The sequence below is a fragment of the Athene noctua genome, chromosome 25 (genome assembly GCF_965140245.1).
Source record: "Athene noctua chromosome 25, bAthNoc1.hap1.1, whole genome shotgun sequence".
NCBI lineage: Eukaryota > Metazoa > Chordata > Aves > Strigiformes > Strigidae > Athene > Athene noctua.
This window is the reverse complement of record NC_134061.1, coordinates 5,371,216-5,398,888: the sequence shown is the minus strand read 5'-3', so window position 1 is coordinate 5,398,888 and position 27,673 is coordinate 5,371,216. Positions and strand designations below refer to the sequence as shown.

Here is a 27,673-nt window from a genome sequence, read left to right as displayed (position 1 = left end):
AAATGGAATAAACTTGGCTGCTTATACACCGTCAGTAAGTCTCAGATTTCAGAGCAGAGGGAGAGATGAAACAAACTGGTTTTGGGCACCTACTGGTAACAAAACTTTGTCCCTGCTTAACTCTCTGCCATCCCTCAGGAAGTGGAAAGCACATGTTTAGGTAGTGTAAGCCTTTTTCCTTTTATTTAGAATACCCTCTTTGTTTAAACAATATTCCCCCCCCAGATACAAAGTTCGGCCAGTAAAGATTACATGGAAACTGGAACACGCATCGTATGGAATACAAGATGCACTGGATGAGGAAGTTTAAAAACTTTCCGAGCGAAAAGTAGAACAAAGAAAAAAAAAGTCTCCTAACATTTTCCCAAAGGTTTCACTCTCCTGTCACACACACTCTCCAAATGACAGCTAGCAAATTCAACTCTGCAAAAAGAAAACAGAGCCACGTCAATCGAGAGGAGAGAAAACAAGCCTCAAGGACACAAACTGCACCTTGGCCTGGGAGGAGCGATAGGTCCGGAGCAGCTGCGGCCTCCGGCTCCTGCCTCCACTCACCTATGTTAGCTTCTTGGCTTTGTTGTAGAGCGAATCCACTACTTTACTCATATTCTGAATAGTCTCGAGGGCAGCTTCATAAGTTTTGTCTACAGGGGGTTCATCAAAGATGATCAGGACTCCCTCGCCTTGGTCAAGGATGCCTGCGGACACAAAGCAGCAGTTACCAGTGTAACCAGGTCAGATCACTCCTTCCAGACAGCAGGAATTTAGGGATCTACCCAGCAAACGGCTGTGTTGGGTTTGGAAGAGGCTCATGTGTTGTACTGAACCAACTGATTTTTGTCTGGACTGAATTAACAGTGGTTAATTCAGAGAAGACATCTAGGAGATGCTTATACCCCCCCCCAAAAAAAGCCATTTTATAATTAAACTATTTCCAGGTGCCAGATGGGCAACGCAGCTGGGTTCTGTAATTTTTGAGCTATTCTCTAACCAGTATGCTTCTTCCAGCTACCTCCCATTCATCTTGCTCAGCTAGACCAAGAGGGCTTTCTAAATCAACACCAGGGACAACGTAAACAAGAACAGAGCCGTTTCCTTGAGGACTTATTAGAGAAGCAGCCTTCCGTGGTCCCAGACAAACCCAAACCAATCAGCTGTGCTGTGTGGATGCCCCCACGAGCAATCACAGAATGCTCCCAACACAAATTATCTGGGAAAGGTGACCACATCCTCCAGTAAGCTCCAAGGCAGAAGGGCACCTCTTTGCTAGGCAAAAAAAAGTGGGCCTGGTGACTGACCCTGGATGCAGCTGCAGCAAGGAAGGACTTCACAGCAGTTTCTGACTTGTGAGAAATTAAACCTCGAGCCTGGTGAAGGCAGACGGAAGGAGCAACAAGAACAGCGATGGGCAGAGACACAAATAAACCCACTGCTCACTGTTCTTCCCATAGCGCCCGTTAACCTGTGTGCGCGCCGTCGGGGCGGCGCCGAGCAGTCTGAGGAGGAACCTTGGGCTTCAGAGGTGCAGCAGTGAGGAGTCTACCCACAGCCTGCTCACACAGGACCTGGCCGTGGGCAGCAGGGCAGTCAAGATCGAAGGATGCAGAGACTCACCATGAAATTTCTTGTCCAAGATCATCTGTGACAGTTTCCTTTCTACCTCAGCCTGAAATTGAAGCAGAAAAATTAAAAGTCTCCTAGAACTATATAAAGAAATACGAATTTTACTACTCCACACTCAACAGCCCTGGCAGGATATAAGCACTGCTTAAAAGCAGCTATTTTATCACTGAACATGATGTCAGGACAGATCTCTCCTTGCACACTGCCTGGATACTACCACCCACTTTAGATGACACAGGAAATTAAGCAGTAGCTTTTAATGACGAGAGCACCACGACGTCTTGCCCTCTCGTTGCACAGAGGACAGTGTATCTGTCACTTCAGGCAGGCGTCACTCCTTAGGGGCCCTGGAGCATTCTAGCTTGGTTCAGCAAATATTTAGTCAAGTGTTGGCCAAGCTTCACTGAAGCCTCCCAGTACCGAGCTCACCTCCTGCCCAGGGCCAAGCAAGGCCCCACAGGAGTCAGCTCCTCTTCTGCTCTCTGGACAGAGGACACACAGCTCCTGTTAAGAAACAACTGCAGCCCAGCTTTCAAACTATTAAATACGTGCTAAATAAGCACCAAGGGCTAGTCTAGGAAAAGACTGCAGAGACAGAAAGGGAAAACAGATGACATAACGACCATAAAGGCCAAGCTCAGTGCAATTCCAAATCTCTGGCCTTAATGCCTGTTCAGGACAAAATCACTTTGGGATGCAACTGGCTGGGACTACAGGGGATTTTCCTAAAACTTAATCTGGTTGAGATTATTCATAAAGCAGTTACTGCAATAGTCAATGTGACATACACATCTCTAATGAAACTTCCAAGAGATTAGCTGGATCCTGTATCTTAAGGGTCTAAGAAAGATTCTCTGGGCACGCTCACGAGGATTAAATGCAGGTCAGTGGGGAAGACTGAGCTGGTCATGACGTGAGCTGCTACTACAGTAGAGGAAACCTACTGGCAATACAGAGCAAAAGCTAACACAGGGAGTAAAACCCACATGAAGGAAGGTGATGTTACAGCAGAGTGCAGGGCAGAGGAAGACAGACTGATGCCTCACTGGAAACTGTCAGTGTTACAGTAAAGTTCCCAGGAGTGATATTTGCCTGTAAATGCTGTAGTGCTGATCTGTCAGACTTAACAGCCTATGTTTATTTCCCAGTGGCAAATGCCATTTGACCTCAAGTCCTCTGCCCTCTTAAGATGTGCCACTGATTTCTAGTGATGTTCTTACCTTTGAGAGCTTGATGAGGCTGGATATGTGTTCAATCTATAAGAGAGACCAACAGAGTTAAGTAAATCTCTGGCTGCACTTTTGACACACAACACAGAGGTATAGGGCTCTTCCACAGAACAGCTCAAGGGCCTGTAAACGCTCTGGCCTAAAAATCTCCAAAGGCTTTCTCTGCTTCACAGCTTTACGTCCTTCAGATTTTAAATCCAATTTTAACTGAAGACAGACTAGACGCCTAAAGCCATTTCGCTCTGAAACATGAAATAACATTTCTTCTCCAAAATTATTGCAGCTTTACCCACACCCTGTCAGAGCCTTTAAAAGCCAAACACTTCAGTGTTAAAAGCATGTCTGCCCTTCCGGGAGCGTAAGTGAAACAGCTGGAAAGGTCAACGACTCTGGAGCATGTTTCTTCAAGTTCCCCTCAGCCCCCTCATCATTTTTCAGCTGAACACGATGAACCCTGAGCTCTGAAAGTGCTGAGCAGCTCTGAGTAAGAAATACTCTGTATGGGAACAAGTCCCTCACCCACCAACAGCAGGGGACAGAGGTGCCAGCACGTCAGTGTGCTTGCTGGAAACAATTACCTGTACTCTGGAGAAGGGTTCGATGACTCTGATCAGATTCTGTTCCAATAAGTTATCATAGAGCTTAGCCAAGTGAGTGTTTATGATGGGGTCGTCCCTGAGCTCCACCTTATAGTCTGTCAGAGCCTGCAGAAGACACAGGGGGAACAAATAATTCAAGTAGCAACAGGTCTGCTGTCCTCAGGGCCCTCTGAGTATGAAAGTCTTCCCTCCCTGCCCAGCAAAGTATCAGCGATTAATCCAATTTCATAATTTAGCTACAAGGCCAGGAGGTCATGACAGCCTAGCAGCCCTTCAAGCACCATGCAGCAAGCACAGATCTTAGCAAGCCAGAATCTCTGGTTTATGCTCAGGAGACAGCATGGCAGGATTGTTCCCTGACACGGGAAGCCTCTCCGTTAGCTCTGTGGCGTTCTTGCCAAAGCCAGGCAAAATTTTAGAAGGATACACATGCTAGTGAAGAGCATCAAAAGTACAGGAAACTGCTTCTGAGATCACTCTCCAAAAAAAGGGAAAAAACTAGTTTCAAGTGAGCTATTACTCTCCATACTGCAAAAAACAAACAGGATGATCATTGTGGGGCATTTGCTTGATGCACTGTTGCTTTCTATGAAAGCTTTTATGGTTTCCTGCTGTGGCATGTAGCAGTTCCTACAACTTTCCAAAACAGAACGTTTTGACCAGCCAGGCCCCATTTTCTGTCTCCTGACTCACCTTTTCAAAATCTGCCAGTGATCGGTTCTTACTGGCCTGTGCCACACATTTTAGTGCTTCTGTCTGCAGAGAAAGAAAATCAGAGTAGGTTATTTTTCTGGCGTCTCGTCTCAGTGCTATTATGCCAACTGTGCAGTATACTGGAAACGTGCTTAAGCAGCAAAGTGGGAATGTTCCTTTTGTTACAAAGCCATGTCAGTGTTACTTCCACACAGGCAGAATAAGGACAGCTGCTAAAAAGGAGAACATGCAGAACAGCTGCAGGACACTGCATGAAATCAGCTTCACGGAAACAAAGAACTCAAGTTTTGCAAGGTTTGAGAATACCAGCTGCAATTCCTATCAGGTTGCAGGTTGGGAGCCAGTTTGATACCATTTTGAAGTGCACATTTTGTCACTTGCTTAATGAACATGGCCATTTTCAGCCCTTAAAGCTGTGTTTCTCCTCTTCAGCATGCCACACTGCCTCCGCTGAGCAACAGAAGCATGGCAGAAGCCCTGCGGATACCCTATCATGGACACCATCAGAATAATGTTTCTTACCTCCCCCACAGTTGCTGAAACAAAGCACAAGACTCAGCCACAACTAAAGTACCATATTTATACTAAAACAGAACAGCAACACCACCAGAAGAACAGTTCCCAAATGATGATAGGCACAAGTGCACGAGACAGCCCAGTGGCTGTGGTGCACCAGGCCCAGGCTTCTGCTCCCTCTCCCTGACCCAGCTGCCCCCAAGGCTGCCCACTTTCTCTCTGCTCCCAAGGCTCAGTTTCCACAGCTGCTGCAGGAACTTGTGATCACTGCTGTCTCAGGAGGACCGTGCAGGGAAGAGCTGGCATTTCCTTCCACAGTACACTGCCCTCGTGCGCTGAGAAAGAGCCTCCAACGCAGCTGCTGCTCGGGGGAAGGGGATGAAGCAGGACCAGGGCTGCCCTTGGTGATCCAGCAGGGACAGCACAGGGATATCCCCACTTCAGACTCTTTTCTACACACATATGCTCACAGATCTCCTCTACTAAACAGCTCCCCCAATCCTCTGTGAGGTAGGTATTAGCTCCTGCATCGAAGTAAATAGATGGCTGACCAAAGCCTGGCTCGGACCCTGGCCCGCTTGGCTTTTGGCCCTGTACTTTATATAAGCATCCCTGGATTTAATACGGGGTGGCGTTCACAGACTGGCAAGTTAACATGTTAGAATAAACAGTTGACTTAACAACTCCCCAGCTGCTTGGCTTCCACCTTACAGTCATCTAGGTCTCAAGCTGCTCAGCTACACTGCTGTGAATAGATTTTCAGGACTTGCTACCACCCAAGTAAAACCAATTAATAACTCTGATTTAATACATCAGCTCCATGGCTGCAGAGCAGCTGGTGAGGGCTGAGACATGAGTACCTCACAGAATTAGGCATTTAGTAGTTCACGAAGAAAGCAGAGAGGAGAAAACCATAGAAAATGAAGTGAGCAGGCCAGATTCTTGGATGGTGAAAATCACTGTATTCCCTCTGAAGGCAAACAACTTATGGTAATTACTTATGGTAATTTAATCAGTTCTGGATCTCATTCAGGTGGCTCAGAAGCGAAGGGTATTTTGGTATGAAAAGACCAAAGTATTTGACAAAAAGAATAACACATTATTCTCAGAGATAATAGGAAGATAGAAAGGATTAAGTTTCTATACCTGTCTTCCTGCATACCGCAGAGCAAGCTTTCCACTCACTAATGCCTGCACATCTTCTGGGCTAGAGAGGGGAGGGAAGGGAGGAGATTTATTCAGCAACATGGTCAGAGTAAACCTAAGCGTGCCTCAAAAATTCCTAATTGATAGCAAATTACTACAATTCAAATAACAGAAGCATTGATTAGGTCATAAAGACAAACAGCAAAGCTTGTCTCCTTGAGTTCTTTCATTAGTTTAGAGTCTTATAAACGAAAAGCCTTTCCCATTTAAACGCAGGAAGTGTTCTTCACAGAACCATTTGCCACGTACATGTTCAGCATGATTTTGCACAGTAACATGTATTTCAGCGCAGTGATGGCTTTTGGGTTGTCAATTGAATCATATCCCTCAAACGCCTCGTAAAAATATGAGTAGGCTGTTTTCCAGTCCTTCTCTTCCGCTGCATGGATAATACCTGTTGAGAGGAACAAACAGGCTGGCATCAGAGTTAATTCCAAATGTAACTGGAAGGGGACAGAACAATTTGGTTGTCCTGTGCTTTATTTGGTACTTCAAGTAAAGAGAAACCTTTCCTTCTGTGTCCCCCTTTACCTTATCTCTAGCAGAACAACATCCATGCTCTCTCTTAAAGGGGCATGTTAAGAAAGACAAGTCTGAGGCACTTCAGATAAGTGCTTGCAAATTAGTTCAGGAACAATGTTATGGTTATACTAACATGGTGGAATGCTGTAGTGCCTAGGGAGGTTACGGACCCTCCACCACCAGAGGTTTTCAAGAACAGGCTGAAAAAAGATGTGTCAGGAAAAATGCAATTATCGCTGATCCTGCCTTGAGGCAGCTGGGCAGGCTTGTGGGTATCTCGACGTCCCACCTAGCATCATTTTCTACAATTCACTCAGGAAAGAACAAATATCAGTCAACTGATGCATCATGACGAGTCTTAGACTTTCCCCTTCTCCTGAAGGGCTTTACCTGACTGCATGTCTAACGCTGCTTGCAGCTTGGGTGGACAGTAGATTGCGTTGGCTGTAGTCCGTGCAGAGGTTAAGGCTGCTCTTGCTTTTGGCAGATTGCTCAGGGCATGGTAAGTCTTACTTTCTAACAGCTGCACTTCCACCAGCAATGCCTTGTCATCCATCTTTTTCAATTCCCGAAGAAGCTGGGAGCCTAACAGCAGGGAAAAACAAGAGCCTTTGTAACCTGCTCTGCATCTGCTATCCACAACTACACGAACCAAGTCTTTCTAGGCGACACCCTTCTTCCCCTACAGCAGTACTGGCTTTGAGGAAGGGAGGCTAGGCTTACACAACCTGTTCTTCCCAGAAGAAACAAAGGAGAGGAAATAATAGTGGGTCAGTGTCAGTCCACAGCTGGAGAAGGCTGAAGCAGTTTTGTGGAAGAGGGCAGTGAGAATACTTGGGTAAGCGGACAGCGTGTCTCTGCCATGTCATTGCGGGCAGCAGACACTCAGCAGAAAGTCAAGGATGGGTTGTGCAGTTCAGATTGTCACTCTGGCACCACTTCCCCAGGTGACAGCGTGATTTACCACTCACATTCAGAGCTCTGAGCGAACCTGAAGTACTGCCTGTTCCTGCATCATTCCCCCAGGGTGAGACCCGAGGATTTTCAAACAACTCCTAAGAATATGGGATGAGGAAGGAATGTTTTAAGCACAAGACATTTATAGATCAAATTTAGGAGGTAGGAATGGACAGCCTAAGAAATGCCTAAACTGTCCCATAAAGCCTTGTGAGGGCAGAAAAAGCCAGCCTTGAAGGGAGCTTTTCCCCTTCTTCCCCCCCAGCGACAAACTAAAGAGCTAACTTAAGGCAAACAGAGATGAGAACTCCATAAAGTTCTCAAGCAACTGACATCATCTATGTGGACTTGTGCAAAGCATCTGTCACTGTCCCACACAACACCCTTGTCTCTAACTTGGAGAGATGCAGATTTGACAGGTGGAGCACTCGGTGGATAAGGGATTGGCTGGATGTTCACACTCAAACTGCTGCAGCCAACAGCTTGATGTCCAAGTGGAGAACGACAAGAGGCATCCTCAGGGGTTGGGACGAGCACTGACATGGACAGTGGGATCAAGTGCACCCTCAGCAAATTCCTTACCAACAACACTGAGCTGTGCGGCGCAGGGGACACGCTGGAGGGATGTGCCATCCAGAGGGACCTGGACAGGCTGGAGGTGGGCCCGTGCAAACCTCATGAAGTTCAACAAGGCCAAGGGCAAGGTCCTGCCCATGGGTCGGGGCAATCCCAAACACAAATCCAGGCTGGGTGAGGAGTGGATTGAGAGCAGCCCCAAGGAGAAGGACTTTGGGGTGTTAGTGGATGGAAAACTGACTGTGAGCCACCAACGTGTGCTCACAGCCCAGAAAGGCAACGGTGTGCTGGGCTGCCCCCAGAGCAGGGTGGGCACAGGGCCAGGGGGGGATTCTCCCCTCTGCTCCGCTCTGTGAGACCCCCCTGCAGGGCTGGGTCCAGCTCTGGGGGCACCAACAGCAGAAGGACACGGACCTGCTCGAGCGGGGCCAGAGGAGGCCACGAGGATGCTTGGGGGGCTGGAGCCCCCCCTGTGAGGACAGGCTGGGAGAGTTGGGGGGTTCAGCTGGAGAAGAGAAGGCTCCGGGGAGACCTTAGAGCGGCCCCCCAGGGCTGAAAGGGGCTGCAGGAAAGGGAGACGGACTCTTGATCAGGGGTATAGGGGGTAGGACAAGGGGTGATGGGTTTAAACTGACAGAGGGCAGATTTAAATGAGATCTAAGGCAGAAATTCTCCCCTGTGAGGGGGGTGAGGCCCTGGCACAGGTTGCCCAGAGAAGCTGTGGCTGCCCCCTCCCTGGCAGGGTTCAAGGCCAGGTTGGACGGGGCTTTGGGCAACCTGGGCTAGTGGAAGGTGTCCCTGCCCGGGGCAGGGGGTGGGACTGGATGGGCTTTAAGATCCCTCCCAACCCAAATCATTCTGCAATTCTATGATCCTCTCTTGCTGTGCTTGGAAGCTGAAAACCACAGCTGAAACTGCATAACGAGATGGAAGAGAACAGACTCTCCCTAGAAACATCCCGCAGGGACTCTCTGCTTGCACCTACTCCCTGTAGCCACAGACATAACCATGTCTCGGCCAGCCACATAGAAGCACTAGCGCACAATGCTGAAGTCTTGACAGAGCTTTCGGAGAGGCTGTCTTATAGGTACAGGCCTTCACAACTCACTGAGCTGTACCACTATCATCCAAGTGATGAAGTTAAGCATAGCTTTGGAGTGTGGACTCTGATCAGTTTAAGCCTAAGTTCATTACACATCTGTATGCAAACTAATTCTAACTTGATATTGAATTCCATGTATCAGAGCACTTAACATAATTTGATATTCTGATCAGATACAAGTCACCCAGGTGACTCCAGACATGACACGTGCTCTTGTCACCGCACTGTTTAAGAAGTTATAGGTCCCTGGTGACACATCACTGCCCAGGTGAGCACTTCTGTCCGTGTCAGTGCCGTCATCCCTCAGCCCTGCTCGTACCCACGCGCTGAGCTGGCAGAGCAGTCTGTACAAATACCCTTTAGCCAGCTTAAACCTCATCTTACATTACTGCAGTCATTTGCAAAATGAGCATTTGTAAAGCACCGAAGGGACTTGGGCCATGTAAGATGACCTGCTTTACTCTGCTTTGTAGCAGAGTAGGAGAGTTCACTTGGTTAATTACCATATCTCAGGTGGTGCAGAAGCAAATTCTTATAGCCTTTGCACTCCTTCACAAGAGCTTGTCTAATTACATCCTTAGAGGACTGCCATTTCCTAGCATTACGGCTGCTTTTATTGAGGCCGTATTTGAGCAAACTGAGAAGAGCGGGTTTCTTCCTTCAACCTTTCTGAACACAGCAGTGTACTACGTGTTCCAGCAGGAGCCAAACCTCACAGCCTTCAACTGGATACAGCTCCTCTTTGCTTCCAAAATTATTTGAAATGAACAAATGGTGAGAACAAAGAGATCCCTAAAAGCTTTTATCACCAAGCTATAGCAAAAAAATGGCAGAACTGGTACAGCACTGAGAAATTAACGCCCAAGTTCTACAAAACTTCTCAAGGAACATGACATCACCGGTCGTTTCCCTTGTCAGCCTCAAGCCTGATTTCAAAGCAGAGCACTGCTACCACCACCTAGTGGGAGGCTTACCTAGCTGCAGGGCTTCTTGGTACCTCTTGGTATCGAAGTACAGAGAGACCAGCCTCGCCTGGAGAACAGAAAAGGAACTGCTGTGAGGAAAGCCAGAAAAAAGTAGTACAGATTTATTTGGTAAGATGAAAATTTATATTCTTATCTGCGCAGACTTCACTAAATTAGTTAGTATTAATTATATCATATGGAACAATTCTGCAATATCTGCCACTTGGAAGATGGGCTAGTTTAAACACGACAGGGAAAATCCTGTCTGCTCAAGAGGAGTCACTAACTTCAGTGCCATCGTTATCGCCCGTCCATTACACGTACAAAGATCCAGACAGTGCACTACAAATTCTTTACTTTTATAGGTATTAGATCTGATAAAGGGAATAGGTTATTACACAGCTTTGGGATCCACAGTGTAACATACCTCCAGAGCCTGGCGTAGGAAAGTCCTCTTCTCTGATTTGGCCCATTCAATACACTCTAAACACAGGTCAACCTTAAAGGGAGCAGAAAGAAATTTGTAAAGCCTTCTGCTGCCCCTCTTTAAAACAGCAGTATCGTTCAATCACTTCCTACAAAGCAACAACAATACAACAAAGCCTGAATCTCCACAGCGTAATTTAAGGAAACAAGTCATTCCTGCCTGAAGAACACTGCTAAACAATGAATTAGCCTTGCTTTAAAAGCCTGGAGATTAGCTTTCACCCTCAGTGCCTACCCCAAATGTCTCTGAATGACACCCTCAGCATTATCAGGGTAAAGCTCAGTTCACTGCTGAGCAGACCTGCAGCTCAGGTCTCGTCTCTTCCACAAGGACTCGCTGGTAACCACACACGACACACATCAGCCTCCGGCTACATGCTGTTAACACCAGAGTTTACACTCACAGAAATGTTGCACAAAAGGATACAGAACAGCTAAATTGTGCTACATATTTTCATACTCTGTTTGCTAGATTATCTTCCTGTACTTTGTAACAATGCTCACAGTATTATACTTTTTATAACAGTATTGCAAGAGAAAGTAAAGTTCAGAATGCAAACTAAGGTTTAGTTTAAACTTTAGCCATCACAAAAAAATCCCAACAGACCACCTTCTTCAGTTGCTTTTCTAACGTATTTGGCTTCCAATAACTTTCTGACACCAGGGACAATCCTCCCACACTGGAATATGAAAATAAAGATTTGGCTTCCAAAGTTTCACCAGTAAAAATTACTGCTGAAATCCTAATAGCATTTCTTAACACACCTGTGTTTTTGTTTGAAAGAAAAACATCTGGGTACATGAGAACTGATTCTGCCTTAGGGCAAGGGATGGACTAGAAGACTTTGAGGTCCCTTCCAGCATGTTTTGCACCATTTCATTTGGCCATAGAGAAAAATGTATTTTCAATTGCTCTAGAAAGAAAGGAAAATAAAGTGCACATGTTTTAGGGCCTAAATACGTCAGAGCATGTGTGTCCTTTAGTAGTATAAAGCAAGAGAGGTGCTGGACTCCACTATTTACAACCCAGTCAGGTGCCAGGAGCCTGTCAGTAAGTGACACTGGATGTTTTATCCATCACTTCAAAGGGGAGTAAAGGAACCCGAAGGCTTTTCATATTTTTAAGACTGCTGAGATGCCCTTGATGAATAAAGCAGTCATGTTCCACCCCAATTAGCAGAGGGTGTCGATTTAGTACTGGACAATAACATGCAGTAAGTCATCTTGAGGTGCCAGGCTCAGGAATGCCTTTTCCCAAAATCTCTGGATCGCAGCTCTTTCTGGAGCAGCTCTGTAGCTGTACTACACTGCAGGACTCGTCCCCATTTAATAAGCAGTGACAAGGAGCTGACATTTTATGAAAAGCCATTATGAAGCCGCAATTTATTGCATAGTGATAGCTGGAGCATTAGGAGCTGGAGAAATCTCTAATTTCATTGCTTTATTGGACTCCTGGGAGTCTTCTTAATATACGTTACACTGAGGAAGCAAATGTCCCTCTGAACATTTCTGAGGCGCTGAAAGTATTCAAGATTACTGCGTCAAGAACCTCACAGGTTAGGTGTCATAATTCCTTAAGGTTTTGGGTTTGGCTTCTGAATATGCTTGAAAGCGAGTGTTTTGACTAACTGGGCCATGTTTCCATTGCTATTACTCCAAGTTCTTCCCCTGCCATAAAATGCCACTGTTTGGGACTGCATCCAAATATTGTAATTTACATCAAATTACCTTTAGAAAAAGTTAGAAGCCACTCATTTTCTCCTGACATCTTTGGGGGTTCCCTCCTCACCTGTACATCCCATCCCGCTTCCCTCATTCTCTTCTGTTAAAGAAGAGGGGCAAAAATTCTGTCACCCCTTCAGAAAACATGACATACCAGCCATAGAGAACATTTGCTAGGTTACCTGAACTAAAGGATGCCACCTGCCTCTCAACATGGCAGAACCTCTTCTAAACTGTCCAGTGTTATGGGGGCTTCATCCTTAATCTGTTGCTCAGGCCCTCCCTGCCTCCCCTTTCCATCTAACCGCTTTGGTCTGCCAGCACAACCTGTACTACCACAGGTCAGTGCTGCTTCTAAGTGGCTCCTCGTCGTTTACAAGTTGCTCCTGTCCTCCTCCCATTCCCAAGTAACCACAAGTCACATAAACACAAAAAAAAAAAAGAAAAGAAAAGAGGGAACACAACTGTATTCTAATGAGCTATCTTAGACCAAATGGGTTTTCTGGTGGAGAAGTTCATCCACCGCAAGTAGTTTACACTTGGCAGCTGCAAAACTTTTTGCTCTCCGACGTGAGGAGTAACTTTCATACTTCAGAAGCCCTCTGTGGATTAAGACTCACCACACTGTGTCCCCACACAACACACCTTCACATCTCCAGGTGAAAGATGCAGAGTAATACTCACCATCTAATCCCACCAACTCCTTGAACACTCACTCCTCTAGCTCTGGGCCATCACACACACTGCCCGCAGCCTCCCACCAGAACGAGCTCTCTGGAACCAGTGTAGCACCTCTCATATTCCAAACACCCACCACAAAATACTGCTAATGCTGTGCATCTCATAGCTAGCAACGCAAATCTAGGAAAAATGCCCAGGGTGAGAGTTACTCCTAACCCACAGCAGGATGAGGCTTGCAGAAAAACATGGTTATGAGTGAATTAAATTATCTAATGTTCTGTGAATAGAATATAACCAAATGCATTAAATGAATGTTTCCTGACATGAGTAATTCTTCAGTGTGAAGCAAACCAGGTCAGATAATGGTACTACAAGCTTTTGAGGAACAGACTACTGCTGAAATTTAAATCTCACCTCCTGTCCCGTTGCTGCCTCCATATCAAGGAACAGATCAAGCAGAGATCGGACTAAGCGGGCTGCCTTTGCTTTGCTGATGGCGTTCAAGAAGGGTCGAACATACTTCAGAAGTCCTCCCAGCTCTGTATAAAGAAAAAAAGAGATTCATGAAATACAACTACACAGCCAAGAACTACACCGCAGCTGGAGTACCTGACACATCTATACACAGCAGTATTTATTACACCAAACATTTTATAAGCAGTCTCTCAACATCACTTACAGGAAAAGAGTGATAAATGTCACCTGAAGGAATGCCTTGCAGTAAACACAGGGACTGGTAAAGGGGACTGTTGGGCTCCAGCCTTACCCACACAGCATACGTTTCCCGTTACTTCAGTTTGCCCAATTATAACACCATTTGTAAGTACACTTGCCTCGGGCACATTTTAAAAACATAAGCATCTGCTAAATGCTTTGAGATTTTTCCATAAAATGGGCAACGGAGTTTATAGTTTAAGTACGTTTTTATTAACTCACAGTTTGACGTTTTAATCTGCCATTCCTAGCCAGCCCTAGAAAGTCAGATACACCCTGTGCTCCACTGCTGAAAAAATGACATTTAACACTTCAATACCCACGTTACCTAATTAGATCTTAGTTAACTAGATTTCTGTTTCTATAGTCTCCTTAATATTATAAAGTTATAAATGTTATAAAGCTGGCCTCCAGCTCACAGAAGAAAAGTTCTTCTCTATGAAGAAATACACTAAAAACATTCCTACAGAGTGAAGGGATTTGGCAATCAACAGCAGCAGTTTCAGGACTCGGTGTTCGCAGAAGCAGAAGGGAACGGAACGTGTTGGAATTGCACAGCACCAGTTAAAACTCTTCTCCTGCGATAAACACGACGCAGCAGTCGGGCCAGGTTGCAGTGATGTCTGTTTACAGTTAGGGAAGACGATACTTCCAGCAGACAAGCAGCGTGCCAGCACAGGGTTCAGTGCGACTCAAAGAGCAGTGGGGTGGGGTTGCACATTGCAATCACAGCTTGTTTGTCCCAGAATTCTCACCCAAACATCACCTAGATCTGGCACTACCGCCTTTACAAGATTTGATAGTGAAAGCACCACAACAAAACCTGCAGTGAGTATTTCAGAAATCTTCAATATACTCTATATCAAACTGTCATCGAAATCAAAACTAAAATAGGAGAGTAATCTGATTTTATTTTAATTAGTAAACAGAAAACCATCAGCAGAATTTCAGTTTGGGAGGATTCCAATAAAAACAGCTGAAAACAAGTTTTCTGTCATACTTCATTTAGCAGTAATGCAAAAGAATGGTCATAAGAACATCTTAATATCTTTAAAATATTCCAATATTTTTTACTTTTTCAACTTATTTGTTTTAAAAGTTTAATCCAGCCTGATACAACTCATTTCTTAACAGTATAAGAACTGAACTCAGTGCGTTCCAATCCAATCTCTCACAGTGATGGACTGACATTTTTATACATCTCAAAGTGCAGTTTTAGAACAAACAAAACTTATCCCCAATGCACCCTGGACCCTTAGAGGAGCCTTGTTTTCCCAACAGCAGTGCAACAAATCATGACTTTTCCTACAATGAGCCACTTAGACTTTGTACAGGAAACAAAACAAGACACTATGACCGCTATGCTGAAGATTTCATAAAAGTTTTCCTTTCTCTCTCTCTGAGAATAAAGAGGCAGGTTTTTCTAGAACTGAGGTACAGCTACTTTACTAAGATTGAGCCCCACTGGCTGACAGTTTCAGTCAGCGCTCAGCTTTTACCCAGCAACTGTTACCTTCTGCCCCATGGCAGATGACTTTACCCACACCACCTGCGTTCTGATGAACACTCAATCCGCAGTGCCACTCTCAGATGCAAACCCCAATCATTTTAATCAAACACTCTGATTTCACAAACTACTGTGACAGCAGCAGACAGCTGCTTCTAACACACCAGCTTTGTGCAGAGCTACTCTCAAGCGTCCCTCCTCTCAATGTGAGCTGAGAAAGGTGGGCTCCAGATCACCTTGTTGGGCTTGGAAGAAAAGCAGAACTGAAGCTGGAGTTGCCCAGAAGCTGGTTTTTGTGCTCTTTTCCCTGACACAACTAACACAAGCACTTGTGAACACCGCACTTCACACAGAGAACAAGCCTGCTTCTCATCACGTCACAGCACTGTATCCTTAGCTCCGAGCTCTGTGACTATGAATTTGCTGGGTTTTCAGTCTGTTTTATGAAGGCAGCAAGACTCTCTCTGTGATCCATCAACTCTCAACTACTACAGGGTACCACTCTTCCTGCTGTGCATCACTGTGTTACACCAGCTTCTCAGGACCGACTGAGTCATGGTTTTAAGTGCACAGCAGACTCTTCCACACAAGCAGAATACTTAGAATAAACTTTAGAATAAAAAAAGAAAAATCACATGAAACATACTGCAGTACTTAAGTTTCCATTGACTTGCTCAGCAGCTGCACAAGAACTCACTAGAAAGCAGATTTGAAGTCAACAGCTAGAATATATCTGTACATTTTGCAAACTACACATTTAGACAGTGAAGCTCAAAGTTCCCATAGAAATTTCTCTTTCCTACCAGTGTAACTGTCAACTATTTATAGGGTTATTTAAGTAAATGCAATGCTTGGTAAAAGGGTATGACTGACAGCTCTGAAAAAGTGATGAGCAGCAGCTCTGGAAAATGAAATCTGCTGCTCAACCTCAGAGAAAGCGCTTCCACAAGCTAACATGCCATGTACCTGAATTCCTGATTCGAGTTATTCCAATCCTATAGTTTTAAGCAATGCTATAAAAATCTAGAACTGTCCTAAAAAAGTAATTAAACTACCAGTTCAATCCTTAATCTCTATCAAGCAGATAAAGAGGGTCATTTGTATTACTGTTATTTTTTTAAACAAAGGCTGTAGTGCAATAGAGATTAGTCCTCTAACAACCACAGGTTCATTTTACACTCTCACTCAGCAGCACAGCAGCTGTAACTTTCAAACCCCACCAAACTGCAGCTGATTTTTTCCCTAGGCTGCAGCTCACAGACCCTTTCATCTCTGGGAAGTTACAGCTTGAAAGTAGCCAACAAGTCACTGCAACACCTCGAATACGTCAAAGAAATTCCGCTAGCTAAAACTAAAGCGTGTGCAGCAACAGCTACCATGACGAGATCTCCTTCATGCGGGCCAAAAACTGCAGTCTCAGTAACTTCCTCGTTAAGTTAAGCAGCACCGACTGACTCCCCTTGGCTATGAAGATCCATGTGCCTGCCTGGTGCTAACATCCTTGTGAGCGGTGGTACCTGGTGAAGACACTGCTGGCCCTGCCTGCTTGCCACTCCTCCTAGCCTACTTCACCCTAGAAAGCAGACGGAAAGAGAGGCTGACAGCGTCTTCCCCACAGAAGCATCTCCAAGCTGAGCTATCCCCTGTTTTCATCCTCCAGCTTCACCGTGTCTCCAGAAAGCACAACCTGGTGATCTCACTCAGATCTACACATACACTACTGGCTTCTTAACACTGCCAAATTCCTTTTCTTCTATTCAATTGCTCTGCAGTTTAGTGCTCCCTTTAATGCCTTTCAAATACATTTCACATTTGCTCCTTCAAGAATTTGGTTTTGATAAGTTAACATTGTCATTTTCAATTACTTAACCTTCTCCTTAAAAAAAACCCCAACCTATCAGCTAGCCACTTGCTGAGAGTACACTGAAGTTCTTCATACTTGTGTAAGACTTCAGCTTAAACTCTAAAGTACTCCAAGTTCTGCAGCATTAAGGAGGCCATTGTGTACCTAACAACTCTTCTCTCAGGCTTCTGCACACCAGCAGCACATCCACACATTTACTTGAAGGGACTCTTCTGACAATTTCCCCCTTTTTAGCCCAAACACACACATATTCCTTGGTGCAGGAGCAAAGGCATGTTTAATTATCTCCACAGAAGCAAACATCTGAGCACAAAGGGCACACACAGAGCACCGACACCTACACCTGAGTTAATTGACTTGAGGTCCTTGAATATTAAATCAGAGAAACAGGCACTTGTACTTCAGGCTTCATTTGTCCTGCTCTAAGTTCTTACTGTAGGAAGAGATGAATCGTGTGCTGGAAGGGCTTATTTTTCTCCACCGACTATAAAAGCAGTCCACACTAGGAAATCAGAAGTGGACATCTATAGTTAGGTGAGATGAATAGCACCTTTGTTTCCAGCACTGCTCTAAGTGCAAGTAATCTACTTTGTCACAAGCTCCGTTCAATTGCAAATCACAGCAGGATCAGTGTCCAGAATGCTCAAACACACGCAGACGTGGGTAGACCAGTTAAACGGCCAAGTCAAAATAGATGTGTACAAAGACTGGGCAGTAGGACACCAAGTGTGCATTTCAGAATAAATATAAAACCGTGATCTTGATCAGCTGCTATCTGAGACCTCACACTGCTTCCCATGAACTACTCTAACGTTAGGTCTGGCATCCCAGCTGAATTTCAGTTTGATTAAACCTTCTGCTGGCTTGTTTTCCCCAACCAGTTTCAGACTGTTAAAAGCACACACGCTTCACTTCACATTCTGAATTATTGTTGTGCACAGTTAGAAAACATCAGGGCTATACCATGGCCAACTGTCTGCCACAGACAGAACGCTCTTTGTACAGACGTAGTGTATCAGCTCCTAAACTGCTTGAGGTGAAAGGTGCTCCAGAAAAGGCATTCTTCAGCAAAAGAAACAAAACTAAACCGCTGAGTACAAAATAAGAAACACACTGCCTTGAGCTTTCCAGGAAACAGAAGGCATGGCCAGATTCAAATCAAAAAATCATCAAACTTTACTCCATGTCTGTCCTTTCACACATTCACAACAGAAGGACTGTCAAGTCTTGCTCATGTATGGAGCTAGGCAAGGATTCTCTGATGTAATGTTTCAGCAGATAAATTAATTGAGAAAGAAGCTGTTGGTGAGAAAGGACTTTTGGGGACAAACTTTCCAATCTGAAACAAGGCTTTGAGATTATTAAAAGCAAATCAAGAAAATCTTCTCACCTCAAACATAACTTAACAAAACTTTAGTCACTTGTACTAAAATGGCCACATGTCAAAGGGTCATAAACTAAACTGCCCAACGCATCAGCAAGCTTTTGGAATACTGGGCCAAGTAACACGAGATCAGTATTTTACGTTGTTTATCCAATTTTTTAGTTTCTGTCTTGTCTCTGAGAGAACACTGCCTGCCAAAAACTGCTTTTACTTCTATCCCATTAAATAAGGAGACTAAATTCATTTGAATGTGTGCATCTCTTACCCGTTACCTCAGTTACTTATGTCAGACTCACCTTCTGCCTGCCCGGTCTTGGCCAAAAGCGACCCCAGCTCCAGGATGCTCTGCTCTTTGACTTGCACCGCTTCCTCATCATTTTCCTGGACATCGCGTTTCACTAGAACAGAGTAGAAAAGTTACCTTTAATGCTATTTCAATTAGAAGATAATCATTACTAGTCAGCTCCTGGAAAGGCACCAAAAAAAGTAACTGTTGTAACAGGCAACAGTGAATTCAGCCTGGCCTGCAAGATCTGGAAAGCAGATTATAGAGAGAACTTCATCTACACTTCACATAGGCTTTAATCCAGCTCATAGACACAACTGCACACTCTAACTTGAACACAGTTTAAGTTCTGAAGTAGTCTCATTAAGCTTTTCCAGCTGTTCCAAGTTTCATTTAAAAAACACCACTGCACAACAAACCCTCTCCCACTGAAGCCACAAAACCAAATAAATGAAATTTAATGGGATTTCCAGGATTGGGATTTCTGATGTTGCCGCTTTGTCTATTAAGTCACAGTCCTGCAGTGCTATGTTTTGACAAGAACAGCATTGGCTCCGTGAGTGGGGCACGTCTGCCCTCCTCGCTCGGGAGCGGATCAGGCGTTCCAGCCGCTGCGGCAGTCAGTCCTCCTTCCCACGCTGAACTCTGATACCTAATCACCACTCTGTGGACCACCGCGAGTAACTCTGGCTCCGAATTCTACAGAAGGGCCAAATGACATAGAGCAGTACCAAACCTGTGTTTACACAACATCAATTTCATGTAAGTTATCCACAAACCAACACACTTTTTTCCCTACTACCACGTAAACATTCATCTCCACCATTCCCTGCACAGGTTAAGTTCACCCATTTTCTACATAAACAGACCCAAATATGCTGCCCAACTCTAGAGGGAACTGAAATCCTCCAAGCTGCCCCTGCCTGCAGACTGCAGCCTTCAGTCCCCACAATTTAACACACACACAGTGACAAAAGCAAAGTAACTTCGGAGGAAAGTATCACGGCAACGCTCTCTGGACCGCTCCAGCTTACACCAACCAGCAACACAAGCTGTTACTCCTGACTGAGCCTGACCTGACAGAAAGTTGTAGGTGTGTTGACAGGCTTGAAAACACCAACTACTAATTAACCAGCAAAACACTGAGAGTGACGAGGAACTTTTAAAAACCGTACAGCGATTCGTTTCAAGCTGTAATACAGACCCTAGGAAACGTTTATTTGCCCAACACAGAAGGGTGACAGCAGGTCGACACAGCAGGGTGACAGCAGGTCGCAGCATCTTTTCAGAAATCACTGTACGTTACAAGAATCATTCTTTCATACAGCTGCTTCGAAAGCACCCGCTCTCCCTGCGCCGTACGTCCCAACACCTGAATAAAGAGGGATATCCACGTTATGCCTACAAACCACTCTACAGTGCCAGCATCTCTTTGGCACCACTAAACGAACAGGGAAGACCAACAAGGTAACTGCTGCAAGCAGCACCTGTCTGGAAACAAGCAGAAGTTAAAACTCCAGACACAGGACACATGAAAACTCCTCAAAACTTTCCGCGTAGCGCCGAGAATGCAATTTAAATAGCGGGTGTATTCTGGTGCTATAATAGAAAATATCACTTCTAGCACAGTTTTCCCACCCGTCAGCACGTCGAGCACCAGCTGCAGCTCGCCGCTACCAGCGCAACACCCAGACACTGTAACAGCACAACCGAAAAGCACCAGAAGCAAAGAGCCGGTACAGGCAGATGCTTGCCTGCCCCTCTGCCCGCCACAGCCCCGGTACACGCCGCTCCCCCGGCTTCAGTGCAGGCAAGTTCCCACGCCGCTGCCTCTGCCCGCACCCGCGGGCGCACCGCGTTGAACGGGGAGGGAGAAGCCGGCCCGAGCCGCGGGGCTCCGCTGCCAGGCTCCCGAGCGGGGCTCCGCCGCGGCCGCTCGCTTCAGTCCGGCAGCTCCCCGCCGCTCGGGCCCGCGGGACCCTCACCGGCGACAGGCAGCAGCCCGGCCCCGTCCCCCCGGCCCGCGGTGCGGGTGGAGAACCCGCATCGGTGGAGCGGGCCGGGCCGGGGCCGGTGCAGCGGGCCCAGGCCTCGCTCCCGTCCGGCTCGCACGGTGAGTCAGCAGCCGGCAGCGGTGGAAGGCGGGAGGCGGCGGCGGGCGGCCGGCGGCGGGCGGCGGGGCGGGGGCGGGCGGCAGCGCCTCACCTATGGAGTGGAGGATGCCGATGGAAGCCTCGCGGTCGGTGGAGAGCAGGGACTGCGCGCGCTGGAACTCCAGCACCGCCGCCGCCGCCATCTTACCGCTCCCTCACTCCCTCCTCACGGCCAGCGCGGAAGCGGCCGGTACGGCCACGCCCCCTTCCGGCCCCGCGGCATGACGGGAGTCGCAGTCCCGGCGCGGAGGGCGCGGGGCGGGGCTGAGAAAGGGGGTGGGGGCCAAGGGGGACCGGGAGGCGTGGTCTGGTGTAGGAGGGCGTGTCCCGGGGCCGGGGGCGTGGCCTGGGGAAGGGGGCGGCGGGGCGGGACGCGGCGAGCGCGGGGCACGCGGAGGGTCCCGGCGCGGGGGGGCGGGGCCCTGGGCACCGGGGGCACCGGGGGGGCGTGTCCCGCCCCGAAGACCCCCGCACCCCTGGGTCCCGCGGCGCGTCCCCCCCGGCGGGACCCCATCGACGGCCGCGTCCTCCCGGCAGGGCCCGGGGGATCCCCCTGCCCACTGCCCGCAGCACCCCCGCGGGCCTCGGCAGGTACGCGTCCCGCAGCGGCACGGCCCGGGACGGCGCTGTCCCCACCGCGCTGCCGGGCCCGGCCCTCGTGGGCAGCAATGGCGGGAGGGGCCTCGAGGGCGTGTTGTCCCCCTGTTGGCGCCTCCCCCTCCCGCCCCTTCCCGAGCGCTGCCGGCAGCTGGGGGGCTGGGCTGCGGGCCCCCCCTGCGCTCACACCCTCGCTCAGCAGAAAGCAGCCCCCCCCCGGTCACTGCTGAGCTCCACAAAACCCACCTGCGGCTGGCCCCGTCCCTCCTTCTGTCCCCACCTGGGTCCCAAAGGAACTGGGACGAGCATCCCCACAGATCTTTCTGCCACCAGAAAAGCAAATTTAATGCCTTGAAATTGCCGTTTTATAGCAAACGGGGAATAAAACCAGCCCTGCAGGCTGGCAGGGAGGCTCCGACCCCCGTGTGCCATCGTCCCCGGGAAATCCCAGCACGGCAGAGCCACTGGGGTGGTGGCACCCCCGGGGACAGGCTGTGGTTTGGCGCAGGGAGGTGGCACCGAAAACAGTGACAGCCCCCCCCATTATGAGCCCAGCTTTGCACCAGCTTCATGCCCGATGGAGGGCGGGGGGGGGGGACACGGGGACATTGGGACGCCCCGGGGACCACAGCTGAGACACCTCGGTGGGTTGAAAAGGACAAACCCTGCACTCACCAGTGAGCAGAGATGGAGATATTTTTTTTCCCGGGAAAATACGAACTGGGAGAGGCTGGTGGTGGCATCGGGAGGGAAGGAACTGGTGGAAGTGGGTCTGGGTTTTTGGTAGGGGATATGGCCAGCACGAGCTTCACTTCCAGGCTGTGCCGGGGGACGGCGGGGGTGTCACCCAGCCCCACGTTGTCCCCTTGCGGGGTCGGTGGGTGTCTGCGTGGCCTCTCAACCCTCAGCTCCATCTCCCAGCGGTGGGGAAAGCCCGGCGAGCAGACAGCAGGAACCCCAACCATGGGGCTGGTGCTGAGACCTGGCCCGCTGCGCAGCTCATCACACTGATGGCAGCCAGATCCCCCAGTGCCGGGACGGCTCCAGCCCCGTGTCCCTACAAGCGCCGCTTTAAAAACCTCTCAGACACAGCAGGGTGACACGTTTTGGGGATAAAAGCCCCAGCGGCTTCAAGGGGGAAACAGAGAGGGGCTTTTTGGTGGATGAAGGGCCGGGGGCTGCGGTGGAGCCACGGCTCGAGGTGCCGTGGGCAAAACATCGGGGTGCACGGCTGGGGAGCCCCACGTGTGCCAGGCAGCATCCCAGCCCACCCCCCCGGTTCTTAAACCAGCCACCAGATTTAATTAATACACCCCCCCCCAAAAAAAAAAAAAAAAAAAGCGCATTAAATGGGTTTTGAACCATAGTTTGCAAAAAAGGACAAAAAGACAAACCACATTCACCCTTGAACCCCAGCGGGTGCAGGCGGGCATGCTGCCGCGCTGCCTGCGATCTGTCCGTCCGTCTGTCCATCCCTCCAGCCAGCCCCTTCCGTGCCCCGGCTCCCATGGGACAGGGACGGGGTGCATCTGCCTGCACCCCCCGAGGAGGGAGGCGGAGGTGAGCGGGGTGCTTTGCTGTGCTGGAGGGTGAGTTCTTTCCCTGCCTTGAGAATAACAATAATTAATAAAAAGTGGTGGTTTGGGCCAAGGGAATGTTTCATTCAACCCGAATCAGCTGTTTTGGGGTAAAATTGGTGGAAATAGGGAGTGTGATTCAGGTAGTGCCAGTGCTCTGGCAGGGAAGGGGTTAAACCCTGCTTGGGGTGATGCTGGGTTTCGGGGTGCCCTCTGATGGGTGGCCTCGGGGACAGGGGGGCACGGTCCCACAGGAGGCAGGGGTTGCCCCCAAGTTTCCATTTTGAGGGTGCCGTTCCCCCCTATCCCAGCCCTGGGAACCCTCTTGCTCTGGGCTTGGGCTGGGTAATCAGAGCTGGATTCTGGGGACTGGGCTGGGCAGTGAGGAGGGGTGACCCCGGGGGTCCCCTCAGATGTGACTGCCCTGGTCCCCAGACAGGTCAGGGACAGCCCTGGTGGCTATTAAACCCCTCCCCTTCCCCACGTGTGGCTTTAATTACTGTGAACATTCTGTCTGCCCATCAGTAGGGACCAGAGTGAACGTTGTCAGCGCTCCTGTGTGGGGATGACCCTGGGGCTGGCCTGGAGACCCTGCCAGCAGGGATGGCACAAGTCCCTGCCAGCTGTCCGAGCCCTACAGCACCTGTGGGGCACCCACAGCCTGAGTGCACACGTGTGTGTGTGATTGTGTGTGTGTGCACACGTGCAAGTCTGTGCACACATGGGCGTACGTGCGTGTGCAACTGCATGTGTGCACGTGCTCGTGCAGGCAGCGTTTGAACACGCGGGTGTGGGAGTGTGCAGAGGAGCACGCGCGTGCGGTGCAGGGGCGCGAGGCTGCGGGCAGTGGGGGGGCGCAGTGTGAGGGGGTGCAGTGGGGGGCGTACAGTGTGGCTGTGCAGTGTGAGGGTGTTGTGTGAGGGTGCAGTGCGGGTGCCGCGCAGGGTGCGGGGTGCCGGGGCAGCGGGTGCCCTGGGGGTGCAGAGCCGCTCGCCAGCGCAGGGGGTCAGGCAGCACCCGGTGGCCTCACACGCACCCGAGAGCACCCTAAAACCTGCCGGGGCGGAGCAGGAGCCCCAGCACCCACCGCAGCGCGGGGAGGGGAGGGGAGGCCCACCCTGGCACCCGGCGGGCGCAGGCCCGGGGCGAGCGTGTCCCTCACCCCACAGGGCCACGGGCCAGCGCAGGACCCGTGGCCGAGCCACCCGGCCCACGGCTGGATTTGGCCTCGGTGGGAGCCCCAGGTGTGGGGGTGTGGGTGCCCGTGTGTGCATGGTCTGTCCATGGCGTGTCCATGGTCTGTGCGTGGTGCATCCATGGCATGTGCATGGCGTGCTCAGGATGTGTTCATGCCGTGTCCATGGCGTGTCCATGCCATCTCCATGGTGTGTTCATGGCGTGTCCATGGTGTGTGCATGGCATGTCCATGGCGTGTTCATGGTGTGTGCATGGCATGTCCATGGCGTGTCCATGGTGTGTGCATGGCATGTCCATGGCGTGTCCATGGTGTGTGCATGGCATGTCCATGGTGTGTTCATGGTGTGTGCATAGCATGTCCATGGCGTGTCCATGGCCTGTGCGTGGCATTTGCTCAGTGTGCATACACACATGGGAGGGTCACATGTGGGCCTGGGGTGTGGCTGCATGTACAGGGGGTGTGCATGTATGTGCGTGGGGGTGTGCATATGGGGGGATGCATGCACATGTGTGTGGTTGGAGTGTGTCTGGGGAAGGTGCACATGTGCAACATGGCATGTTGGTGTGAAAGTGCACATACCTGTGCACGAGGGTACACGTGTGCGTAGATGTGTGTGCATGCTCATGTGTGGGACTGGGGGTGTGGGGTGTGTGCACGTGGTGTGTGCGTGCAACATGCAGACAACGGCCACTGAGCAGGAGCCAGCAGTGTGCCCAGGGGGCCAAGGAGGCCAATGGCATCCTGGCTTGTGTCAGCACTGGCGTGGCCAGCAGGGACAGGGCAGGGATCTGAGCCCTGGGCTCGGCACTGGGGAGGCCGCCCCTCGCTGAGTGGGTTCAGTGTTGGGCCCCTCACCCCAAAAAGGCCATTGAAGGACTTGAGGGTGTCTGCATGTTTGCACCCCCCCCAGACACACACAGAGCACACAGACACACGCAAAACACACACATGTGCACGCATGTGTCATGTGTACGCACACACATGCACAAATCCGGGCATGGACACCACACACATATGCACGTACACTGCATGTGCACACACACACATCTCACAGCTGTACATGCATGCACCATGCATAAGCACGCACACGCCCCCCCCACACACACAGAGAACCCCAGACTCATCCGGGTTGGAAAAGCCCTTGCAGCTCCTCCAGCCCAACCATGACCCTCCCCCTGAGCGTTCCCAACTCCCCCAGATCCCTCAGCGCTGGCTCAGCCCGACTCTTCAACCCCCCCAGGGATCCCGGGGACTCCCCCCTGCCCTGGGCAGCCCATTCCAACGCCCAACAGCCCCTTCTGCACAGAAATCCTTCCTCAGAGCCAGCCTGACCCTGCCCTGGGCAGCTTGAGGCCATTCCCTCGGGGCCTGGCGCTGGGGCCTTGGCTCCAGAGACTCATCCCCCCTCTCTGCCCCCTCCTGGCAGGGAGTTGCAGAGGGCCAGGAGGTCTCCCCTCAGCCTCCTCTTCTCCAGACTGAACCCCCCCAGTTCCCCCAGCCGCTCCCCAGCAGACCTGTGCTCCAGACCCTGCCCCAGCTCCGTTGCCCTTCTCTGGCCACGCTCGAGTCCTTCAATGGCCTTTTTGGGGTGAGGGGCCCCAAACTGAACCCCCTCAGCGAGGGGCGGCCTCCCCAGTGCCGAGCCCAGGGCTCAGATCACCCCCACACCAGGTCCCAGCTTGCTGCATGTCCCCTGTCCCCGTGACCGGGGCTCACTGTGCCACCACTGCCCTGGCGCACAGCCGGGCCCCGTCCCTCCTCCTCCTCCTCAGCCCTGCGGGTGAGGCTGAGAACGGGACAGCTCATTACACTGCTCCGGGGCTGGCGGGTGGTGACGCTGACACACACAGGTGCACACGTGTGTGGGTCCCTGCGGGGAAGCTCCGGGGACACGGGGAGCCCCAGACACCCCGAGCACACACGTGGCCTTGCACGTGCGTGTACGCCCCACGTGCAGCCCGTGGGAGATGTGCTCACCCTCCCCCCCATCCCCGGGGCCTTCCCTGATGCACACACCCATTTGCACACCTGCTCACAAGCACGTCTGTGGTGCGTGCATCTGCTCCTCGCACACGTGTGCACACACCCTCACATGTTTCTCAAGCGCTCCCCTCACACCCTTCCACGCCCTCGCACACACCTCGCACACCCGCCCTGCTGCACGCTCACACGTGCTCCCTTGTGCACGTACACGTGCACTGATGTGTTCCCCTTTCATACACACTTGCTCTTCATGGCGTGCAGCTCCCCTTACACACACGGTCCCCCTTGCACACACACTCACCCTTTCCTTCACCCCTCCTTGCACACTCAAGTGCCTGCCCCTTGCATGCACAATCCTGTTGCACACACACACCCCTTGCACACACACTCCTGTTTGTACACCCCATCTGTGCACACACACATACTCCTCTTGCACACCTGCCTTGCACAGACACTCTCCCCCTTGCACCCCCCAGGGAGGCACCCCCTTCGCACACCCCATGATCCTCACTCCCCTCCGCACACAGACACGCTCCCTGGTGCACACAGCCTCCTTGCACACCCCCTCTTTGCACATATACACTCTCCCCCTCCCGCACACCTCCTTGCACATCCCCCCTTACACACCCCTTTGTGCACATATGCCCCGCCCTTGCACACACCCCCTTTGCACACACAGGCTACCCCTTCCACGCCCCCTGCACACCGCCTGCACACTCTGCCTTTGCACACACATTCTCCACCTTCCATATTCCCTTGCACACCCACTCGCTCCCCCTTTCACACCCCCTTGTGCACACCCCCTCCCCCTTGCACGCTCCTCCCTTGCACACCCATCCTCTCCCCCTTTCACACCCCCTTGAGCACGCTCCCCTCCCTTGTGCACACATGCTCTCCTCGGCACACACACCCCTCGCTTGTGCTCCCCCTTGCACACCCCCTCACCTCCCCTTGCACACACACACACTCCCCTTGGCACACACACTCCCCCCTTGCACACATCTCCCTCTTTGCACTCTCCCCCTTGCACACACACACACCCACCCCCCTCACTCCTCCCTTGCACACCTCCACCCCCTCTCACTCCCCCCTTGCACACACACCCCTACCCCCCGCACTCCCCTTGCACGCCCCCTCCCTTGCACTCCCCTTACACACCACTTACACCCTCCCTCACTCCCCCTTGCCCCCCCCCTGCATTCCACTTGCACACCCCCACCCCTCCCGTGCTCTCCCCGTTACACCCCCACCCCCTTTCACTCCCCCCCGCACACCCCCCCCACTCCCCCTTGCACCCCCCCAGCCCCTCTCGCTCCCTCGCCCCCCCGCTCCCCCCGCACGCCCCCGCCCCGGGGCCGGGATGCATCAGGCGCCGCAGCCGCCCCTAATCGACTCCAGCTGCAAAAACATTCCCCGCAGTCAGAGGCGCCGCCGCCTCCGGAGCCGCCCCCCGCCCGGGCCAGGCCGGATTCCTCCCCCCGGCCCCCCCGTTCCCCCCCCCCCCCCGGCCCG

The 27,673-nt window shown here is 50.7% G+C and overlaps 1 protein-coding gene across 1 annotated transcript; it reads right to left on the bottom strand.

The window, feature by feature from the left end:
- Nucleotides 1–161: 161 nt before the first annotated feature.
- Nucleotides 162–20,978, bottom strand: PSMD11 (proteasome 26S subunit, non-ATPase 11). Its single transcript, XM_074926879.1, has 14 exons — nucleotides 20,859–20,978; nucleotides 18,664–18,765; nucleotides 13,313–13,437; nucleotides 10,437–10,508; nucleotides 10,019–10,076; nucleotides 6,800–6,994; nucleotides 6,137–6,281; nucleotides 5,828–5,888; nucleotides 4,145–4,207; nucleotides 3,431–3,556; nucleotides 2,844–2,879; nucleotides 1,615–1,666; nucleotides 556–698; nucleotides 162–423 (listed from the first exon to the last, which is right to left on the bottom strand). Exons 1-13 carry the CDS (start codon nucleotides 20,947–20,949, stop codon nucleotides 556–558), a joined length of 1,269 nt encoding a protein of 422 aa, XP_074782980.1. The 5' UTR covers nucleotides 20,950–20,978; the 3' UTR covers nucleotides 162–423.
- Between the last annotated feature and the right edge of the window lie 6,695 nt (nucleotides 20,979–27,673).